The sequence below is a fragment of the Epinephelus moara genome, chromosome 12 (genome assembly GCF_006386435.1).
Source record: "Epinephelus moara isolate mb chromosome 12, YSFRI_EMoa_1.0, whole genome shotgun sequence".
Taxonomy (NCBI): Eukaryota; Metazoa; Chordata; class Actinopteri; order Perciformes; family Serranidae; genus Epinephelus; species Epinephelus moara.
This window is the reverse complement of record NC_065517.1, coordinates 13,594,442-13,604,441: the sequence shown is the minus strand read 5'-3', so window position 1 is coordinate 13,604,441 and position 10,000 is coordinate 13,594,442. Positions and strand designations below refer to the sequence as shown.

The 10,000-nt window shown below is 39.9% G+C and overlaps 1 protein-coding gene across 1 annotated transcript; it reads right to left on the bottom strand.

The window, feature by feature from the left end:
* Positions 1-2,341: 2,341 nt before the first annotated feature.
* On the bottom strand, positions 2,342-7,362 carry atf3 (activating transcription factor 3). Its single transcript, XM_050058422.1, has 4 exons — positions 7,218-7,362; positions 5,603-5,861; positions 5,383-5,490; positions 2,342-4,876 (listed from the first exon to the last, which is right to left on the bottom strand). Exons 2-4 carry the CDS (start codon positions 5,858-5,860, stop codon positions 4,559-4,561), a joined length of 684 nt encoding a protein of 227 aa, XP_049914379.1. The 5' UTR covers position 5,861; positions 7,218-7,362; the 3' UTR covers positions 2,342-4,558.
* Positions 7,363-10,000: the final 2,638 nt, after the last annotated feature.

The window sequence follows — 10,000 nt, the reverse complement described above, 5'->3', positions numbered from 1 at the left end:
CTTTGTTCTTTTCTTTTATGCTTTAATGAAAAGAAATTAGCCTTAGGACTCAACATAAAACAAAATGACTTCATAAGTTGGAGAACAAACTAAGGATGATTTGCTATCCAGGGACAGTCAGCCATGAATTAAATAGAAATACTACAGAAACTTGGATACAAAGTCAAATGGCGCTGACTTGTTTCGGTGTTTCCTTACATCACCTTTGCGTTCCAGCGAAACCCATGTGAGATGATGATGATATTTTTAAGCAGAAACCGGCAAACCTAATGGTGGTGAGCTTAAAGGGTGGGGTGTACCGCTTCAGGCCAGTTAGCTGGTTATGTAATTGCATAATTAGTGTCACATCATAAAAACATCCATCAAACTGACTTGCAACAACTTAAGTGTGATTGTTGAAACCCTGTGCGTTGTGAACTCCACCTATCTAGCATGTTGGTGAGGAGTTTATGCTGAAGTTTATAACTTATTTTAGTTCAAATATATTTGCCATCTGATTGATGGAGTTCTGGAAGGTGTTTAGGCTTGAATCTTTGATGTGGATGTACTCACTGCTTATGTGTTGCTGTTCAGGCACATTTCTCTGGGTAGCAGCTTGCAACGTGACAGTGCCAATAGAGTGTGTTTAAACTGGAGTTGCCACACAGGAAGTGATGTAATTTTCACATTAAATATTAGCAAATTGCCAGTTGTGGCAAAACCACGTCAGAGATGATTGTTCAACTGCAATGAGCGATTCAAATGATGTCTAACTTTGACAAAGGCTACAGTGATGTTGACCCAAGACATGAAAAGATGAAGCATCTTCCTGAGTGAGGCAAAGAAGGCAAATGGAAAATTTGCACACACCTTATCAGATTTTGCACCATATAACAATACAGCAATTTGTATGATTGTAACCAGTGGACTCTAGTGATGTCTGCATTGTGTAGATACAAAGAGGACTGTGGATATCTTTTGAGGCGATCTTTATTTATTCATCAAGTGGCAAAAACAAAATCCTCCGTCATACACAACCATAGAAACTCCAGCCCCTTCACAAATTAAGCGACACAAGATTATGTTAGCATAAAATGAACTTATAAACATAGCTTAACAGCGCTAGGGAGCCACTGGAGAAGGGCTAAAGAGCTGCATGGCTCTGGAGCCGCAGATTGCATACTCTTGTCTTAGGGGAAGGTCCTGTGTTTGTTTGACCTATCCACCACCCCAACCTGCCTGCTTACACTGACATTCAGTCTTTATACTACTTCCTTCTTTACTCCCGTCAGCACATTGGTGACGTGATTGCAGCTTTCCTAATTATGTGTGTTATATATGAATTGTGGTGCATTACTTTTCACAGGTATACATACAAACAGCCTGCTTTAAACACATCTCTGTTTAATTCGAATTTTTACCAAATTTGGTTAATGATATGGTAGAGTTTTGTAAAAGCTAACCCTTTACAAACTGAAAAGTGGTTAAATATTCAGAGTGTGCACCCAGTGGTGGTCTGGGCCGGTGTGTTTGTTGTGATTTGAACAGTATTTCCTAGATAACAAACATTAAGTCATACCCTCCCTCCCTCCCTCCCTCCCTCCCTGTTTTTCTGTCTGTCTCACTCTCTCCTTATCTCTCTCTGAACAGTGGGCATGTCCAGTCGTGTCTCTCTTTTTCAGACGCTGTTGCTCTGAGCTCACAGGCAGGAAGTTTGTAGGTGAACTCATGTTTATGTTACAAGGTGCTCTCCTTGCGGGAAAAAAGGGGGTCTGAGGGGATGACGCACAAAATTCTAATTTAAAGGTATTTTTTTCTGACAGCAGGTTCCCTGTGCTTATCTTGGAATGCTGTTCTTGTGTACTTCGAGGAAACACTGTGGTTTTCCTGATATCTTTTCCTTTGTGTTTGTACAAGAAATTGCAGGGTTGATGTCCTGACCTGAAATAATTTAAGCCTGTCATCTCAAGACAAAACTTTTTTTGTTGTTTTTTTGTCTATTAATTTTTATTTTAGTTTAGTTTTAGTTTAGCAGTGGGTGTGGCACATAACTTCGAAATGGTTTATGGATTCTGTAGAAAGATTGGTCAAGAGCCATAGAACAGCATATTAACTGTTTATGTCTATGGGGGTGGGGGAGTGGCCCATAAAAAGGTGCATTAATTTTTAATGGATTCATATAACCTTGGGCATTGATTTTTTTTTTCAACATTGGGGGACACACACACTCATGAAACGATGAAATGGGGGTCTGGGATCCTCTGCTAGACTGCTATTTTTAATGTGATCGCTATCAAAGGGATAGGATCCTTTAAAACCAAAGTATTACCAGACTTTTTCCAAAAAATGACACCATGAACAGTTACGTTTGCAATACATATTTTTAATTAACAAAGTATCAAAAACAAAAGTTGACAGATCACAAAGATGGAAGTACACATTGGTAGTAGCAGTGCAGTTGTACCTGACAGCCTACAGTTTATTCTTTTAGGCTATAATGCTCCGACAATCGAGCAGCTACAGAGAAAAACACAGCCTCCAGTAGAAGTAGGCACAATAGAATACATACACATGGAACTCAGCGCTTATTAGCTATCTAGCCATGACTAGCGACAGGACAATGAACAACCACAAAAACAACATACACACTATGAACGCCTGCGTCCCTTTAACTGTGTGACTCTTAAGTTAACACACACAATACTAACAATATAAACCTTCTACCATGCAAACATAAATGTAAAACTTCAGTCCTCACCATGACAGTAATGTGCTGTTCATACATAGATTATTACTCTTCTGTTATGAACTGAAAATATATCCCAGTAGTGACAAAACTTTTAAAGTGATCTTAAACTCTTTTTTTGCTACCATGATGTTAAATGTTTACTTACTGAAAAGTATTCAAATACTGATAAGCAGAGTTGCCTTTTGACGTGTTAGCTGTAAGGTGAACTGCAATGACTGAGGGAGAAGAGGTTTTCAGTGTCTTGCTCGCAGATGTTTGGCTATTGATGGGCACTGTAGATTGATGCTATGATTAGTAATTGACAAGAAAATAGCCCCTTAACTCTCGTTCATTACACTCCCTCAGTTTCTGTTTGTGCAATAAACCACATTTCTCTTGAGGGATAATTTCACTCTAAAGCGAATGGGCCACAGAGAGGGAAATATTTGGCAGTGAGTTGAAGCCTGGATACTGATCAAGTTCATAACACACAGTATAATATCACATCATCTTGCATAACTTCAGAGTCAGGCGCGTTAAAGGACCAGCCGAAAGCTGATGCAACACTTCTGATACCTAGCTAATGATATCTAGTGAACACAACTTCCAAACCAAAACTTATTATTAAAAAATACATTTTTAGAAAATAACAATCTTTTTTGTTTTGTTTTGCACTGTCAAGACCAAAGGAGGCGTCCGGTGTTGACATACAGTAGCACAGAGTTAATGCGCAGTCGATACAATATACAAGATTTCAGGTAGAAAACATGACTGAAAAATAACAATCGTACTTGCGAAGCTTTATCGTCACAGAAGATGTAAAAAGCAACACTAGATTTGTTTACTTTAAGAGGGAACGCAGTGATAAATAAAGTGTACTTGTGAAATTATACAGTATTATCATTTTTGGGGACAAATTTGCTCATCAGCGTAATTCAAACTGTTGAGAAAAGTAAAGTATCGTCTGCATATATGATGATAATGTAATTTTTTACTACACGTTTCCATTAAGTGCAGAATTATAACCCTGCCTGCAAAATACATTTCCCTTTTGTAACTGCTACTGCTACCCTGATAGCAAACAACCTGACTTTTTTTTTTTTTTAAATTAAGCCAAAAAAAACCCTTCTACAGCCAACATAGGTCCTGAGTGGTTAGTAGTAGCAGCAAATTTAGTAGTTCATGTTATGTAAAGGACAAGCAGACAGGGTTGAAACGACAATGACATGTAATACAGTAGTTACTAAATAAATATACCATTTTTCATACAATAAGCACAAATAATGTCTTTTTCAAAGCCTGTGGCTTGCAGCTCAAACACACTCACACAGTTGATCTGCGTCTTCTTTCTCTGTGGGCAAACAGTTAAAATATGTGCCTCAATCACCCTGAATACACACTTTGGTACAAAAATCGGACACTAAATGAGACTTTCACCTATTCGCAATACCAGTAAATTAAAAAAAAAAAAAAAAAAGTTTTTGTTTTGTTTTTTAGTGCTTTGGCATCTGTCCTTGGCCCTGACTGGTTGTAATGTTTAAAAAATAAAGTGAAATACATAATGCATGGCAAGGTGCTGTCCATTGTGTGTCACTTCCTGTCCAATCAGCAGCTACGATTTCAGGGAGTGGGAGGTGCTGAGGTCACTTTATGCCACTCTCTCTCTCTCTATAGCAGCTTTATAGACAGTGCATGAGACATCCGAATGGCGTTTATTATATGTCACTGTCATTCTCAGGTTGTAAGTCTATGTGGCAGCTCCACCTGCCTCTCGAACAGTCTGTGCTACATCGATGGCAGCAGGATGGAAGCATTGCAAGTCTTAGAAAAGTGGCATAAACACATGGTCGCTCAGAGGTGACTGGGACAGTGAATGTGATCAAGGGTCAAAAGTCCGCCTTCTAGAGGTGCTATTGTGGAGATGGATGTGGACAAGGAAGTGGAGGTGGCTGAGGTGGAGGAGGTGAGGTTGTGGAGTTGTAAGGTGCTCTCCTTGATGTGTTGGATGAAGAGGTTCCTCTCATCCTCAGGGGTTTGGCCGTTCTGGGCTCGGACGATGCAAGTCGGCCGGTGCAGGTTGAGCATGTAGACCAGCTGCTGCTTCTGCTGTTTCAGCTCCTCGATCTGAGCCTTCAGGTCAGCGTTGACACTCTCTAGTTTCTCTGACTCCTGAAGAAGAGAGAGGGAGGAGATTGTTCATGCTGTACTTTTACAGCGTTAACGCTGTGTTTGGCTTTTTTTGTGTGGTTTGGGCAGTCTAAAAATGTTGAAAATCACCACAAACTTCACAGCATGGGCAAAATACAGAGTCATCTCTGAACAGGAGCAACCAAGTGCTCAGGGTAGAAAAGGCTTAACTTCTTTAACAACAGATAAATTCTACATGAGCAAAATTTTAGTTTGCTGATTTTACATTAAAAAGATTTTAAGAGCTGGCTCTTGACGCAACAACATAAAGTTAAAAACTGTGTTTATTTACAACATAACTCCAATTGGACATAGTCTTCAGATATCTTTCAAAGCTTCTTCTTCGATGCAATTTAAGAGTTATTTTTGTTGTGTGAAAAATGCTTAACAAAATAAGTAAAATAAGTTATAAGTAAATAAGTAAATAAGTTTTCTATGGAAAAAAAAAAACCTCTCAAAAAACTTTAAGAATAGAAGTTGAAAAGTACCTGCTGCAGAGACTCTGTCTTCTCCTTCTTCTTGTTGCGGCACTTGGCAGCAGCAATTTTGTTCCTCTCTCTCCTCCTCTTCCTCCTGTCGTGCTCCTGAGGTGTTAACTGAGAACCAGAGAGATAATATAGACCGTCAATATTTGACCTCTTGTTTGTAAAACACACAGTCAGTGTCAAAACAACAGATGACTATGCTGTAGTTTTCCCTCTGCCTCACCTCTCTCTTGACTCCAGATCCACTCGCCTGGTGCTCTGAGGCTCGGTCCGAGCTGGAGCTGGCGCCATCAGAGCTCATGTCAACGCTGAGCCCGTTTGAGAGCCGCTTGGTCTGGATGGCCAGACGCAGCTCCTCTTTCACGATGGGTGTGAAATTGGTGAAGTCGTCCAGGGTGAGTGTGCCCGGCGGGGAGAGGCAGGGCACCAGGGCGGAGCAGCTGATATCGGCCAGCGAGGGACCCGAGTGCTGCAGCATCATTCTGGGAACACAAGAGTCAACTGATTATTATCATGTCAATCAGAGTCAGAGACTTTGCTCAAGACACATAAAAAAATACAAATACTACAATTAACAAACATATAATATATAATATTAGAGTCTCTCTAGGCTCAATACAAAATATGATAAGTGCCTATAAAGATATTAAAGTGATAACATAAAGGAGTAACAAATCCAGCACAGCCAGTTTATCCCAATATTAAGTAGAACAAACACACAATAAGTTATTGTTGTAGTATAGCATGTAAAAGTCACTTTAAACTTATTATTAAGAACCACAGATAAGTTTTTTGCTGAGTAATAATGAAACAGATATCAAACATTGCACAATTATGAAAGACAAACAAAAGCTGTAGGATGTGTTTAAATCCCAAGATTACATGTTATCTAAGGCAACATAAAGAGGGAGGAGGAACAATTTATGGCCACTGAGTCAAATATGCTTTTGTGGAGAGCCACCTGAAGTTCAACAAATAATTTGGAAAAACGCCATAAATAATTAAAAAGAGTCATTCACAGGTACGAATGTTTGTTATCCAAACAGAAAGGTGACTCATGGCAAGTTATGACTGGCAGCTTGATAAGATGATTATGATGATTATGATGTTAATGTCAGCTCTGTGAAACCAAAACAAACACATTGATACAGGCACATAAAGTGTATAAAATAAAAGTTATTCTATATTATATTTCCACAGTGTGTCATAGTTATTAGAGAGTTATTGTGTTGATTTTTTTAATGAATATAACATTGCAAGTGATACACAGTTTGTTTGTTTTGTCTTTTGTTGTTGTTACTTAATTTTTCATTTAGGCTAGTTATTTTATTGCCATAATATTTCTCCAATTTTGTCCTATATATGTGGGCTATAATGTGTCCGAGAATAAATACAGTTTTTTTTCATTCAACTAAACCTCTAAATCTTTTGCATTAGCTCAAAAGTAAAAATAATAATAACATAAACATACTTCACTTTAACTCACAAAATCTACAAATCGGACATGCCGAGAAAACCGTAATTGGAAAGTTATTATAATGCATTACGAAGATCGAGCAGAGGAAGTAAAATCTCTCAAAGTGTTATAAATAAAAAAAGATAAACTTTAAAATCACAAATCACTGCTTAAATTTGTGGCAAAACGCTTTTATCCTTTACATTTTCATTTAATCTGACGGATGAAAACAAGTTCAAAAGTTCTGGTAAAGTGTCCCGGGACAGCAGCGGCACTTCTCCGCTACACTGACCGGGACAACAGCGCTCCAACACGGACTGAAGACAACACCGTCCGTCCTCCCCAACAAACCTTCCCCCCCGGAAACAAGAGTCCGACCTACCTGTAAAAACTGTGAGTGACTGGGGTCAGATGAACCGGAGAATATAATCTCGTATAGTTGGCTTCACTCCTTCTGTTTCGCTCCCTGTCGCTGCTTTGAGTTGCGCCTGTGGCCGATACATTGCATCACCCGTTTATAAGCAGACAAAACGGGGGCGGGGCCTCGTGACGCAATAAGGAATGCTACTAGTGAGCGCGGAGGGGAGGGTGGAGGGAGAGCAGTGGGGGGGTGACGTCATCCTATTTATAGAAGGCTTATCCTGCGATGATGCAATCGAGCAACCCCGAGCTGCTCTGCCATAACAGGACAGACCCCCCCTCCTCCTCCCCTCCTTGCTCTCTTCCTCCATCTCCTCCCGGTCTTTTCCTCTTCCTCACTCTTTCCTCTCCTCTCTTTTCCTCCTTTCCTAGGTAGATCACTCCATCATTATGTTTGTATTTACTTTCTTTTCATACTCTTTTTTCCTCCGTCTTCCATCCATCCCTCTTTTCCTCTTGTCTTTTTTTCTCTTTGCCTATGCTCCTTCCCTCCTTCTTACCTTCTCTTTACTTCTTTCTATCCTTTGATCTCCTCTATCTTTTCTTCCTCCTTTTCTTCCTGTTCTCTTTTGTCTCTGTTCATCTCCTTCTTTTCCTCCTCTTCCTGCTCTCTTCCTTTCCTTTCCTTTCCCGTTATTTCCTCCCCCTTTTCCCAACTCTTTTTTTTTTCACTTTTTTCTCACCTCCTCTTCTTTCCCATCTCTTCATCATTATCTCACCTATTTCTCTCCCTTTCCCATTTTGTAGTTTTTCTTTCCTCTCATACTTCATTTCTATCATCCCTCTTTCCTTCTTCCTCTTTTCTTTCCTTCCCTTTTCCCACCTCTTTTTTCTCCCCATACACCCGTCCCCTCTGTATCTTCCTCCTAACTCTTTTTTCTAACTTTTGCCTATACTTCTCTCCATCCCTTCATCATGCCACTTTCTCTGTTTCCCTCATCCTATTTTTTTCTTTCATTTCATCCCCTCTTCAGTCGTTCTCTCATGTCCATACCTATCCCCCTTTCCAAATTATTTTTTCTCCTCCTTCATTGTTACTTATTCTTTCCTTGTCCCAGTCTTCCTCCTTTCTCATTGTTTACTTCTTTTAGTCCCTTTCCTCTCTCCTCTCTGTCAGTCTTTCCTTTCCTTCTCATCCCTTCTCTCCCTTTCTCTCACTTTATCTCAGTATTTCTTCCTCCTCTCTTTCCTCCTCTCCCCCACACCCTCACACTTAAGTTCCTAATCATATGAAGAACATTCATAAAGCTGAATAAAGCACATTAAATCACTACAAATGAGTATAAACTAAGTCCTCTCCATCCTCCCCTTGCTCTCCTCTCCCTGTTTTGACACTGACATGGATTTCCATTCCAGTCATTCCTCACTAACGAGTGAATAACGCTGTTCAAGCTGAGTGACACACGCCGGTTATTTATTCTGTGCTTACATCTCATCAGCCGGGGTATATAGCTATGAGGTTGGACAGAGAGCTAGGGCAGATGAAGTGTGATGGGCTGTATTCCTTCCTTCAGCTGATTTTGAAAAGCGAATTGATCAGTTTGTTGTTGTTAAAATGAAGTGACCCTTCCCAAGAAGTGAAACTATCCTGAGGATCAGCTGGTCGGTAGGTAAAGACAATATAATTTTACATGTTTTCTTCCAAAGCTGAATTCACTGAACACAAGCTGCTTGTGAAAACATTTTGTAGCAGTCAAATGGCTTTGCTGTAACCTACTACTCCTCTGTGTCTTAATTGGTATTAATCGGTTGATCTTGTTTACTCACCTACTGAGGCAGACGGGGATTTCCTGGGAGGAGCTAAGAGAGGGTTTCTACCCTAAAAATACACTATTATCATTACAATTAGAAAAAGGCAGCAGTAGAAGCTTTAAGAGAGATGCTAATGCAGTTAGCAGTTACTAGTAGATATGGTAGGAGAGTCTCTTTTACAGAAGTGGAGTTTGATTTTCAATACATTGAACTTATTCTATACTTAAACTATACTTGTGGCAATGGAAGTGGTAGTTCTTTTTATAGTGGTAGTAAGTGTACACGAGTAGTAGTGGTTTTGTCAATAGTGGCATTATTACCAGTCGGAGTAGTGGTACTAGAAGTTGGTATACAGTAGTTGCTTCACTACTAATCACATTAAGGTAAAATCAGTATAATAACTAGTAGATGTGCTGGAAGCAGGAGAAATAATTCCTCACCTATGGATTTTTTCATTTCCCTTCCTCTCTATTTAGGTTTTTGGACAGTTTTTTTTAACAGAGAGCTTGGACTGTGTCAGGAACTACTGTTGACACCCCTCAGCATGTGATATCGACACCAAAGTCACCCTTTAGCGTCTTTATGAGATGCACTGAGCTGTCAGCGAACTCCAATGTAAACCCATATGAGGCCAACACATTCTCATTCCGACCTTGTCGCATATTGACGTTTTGGTCGTGGACTTTCCATGTCCATATATGATGTGCAGGGTACCCTAGGTGCATTGGTTGTTGACGTTCTGGGATTTGGGGTCAAGTCCTCTTCTTTCGAGATACACTCCCGTTTTCACAGGAAATTTAACATTTACACACAATCTCAAACACAACAAACAAACATGCTTAGGTTTAGGAAAAAAGAACAGGGTTTGGCTTCAGAATCTTACGGGACGCGGACACTGCTCTCTTGGGTGAAAGTCGCAGTTTATTGGACCCATCCACCACCCCTCCCATCCACCCCTTTATCTTTTACTGCCTTAACTTTTGTCCTTGTCCC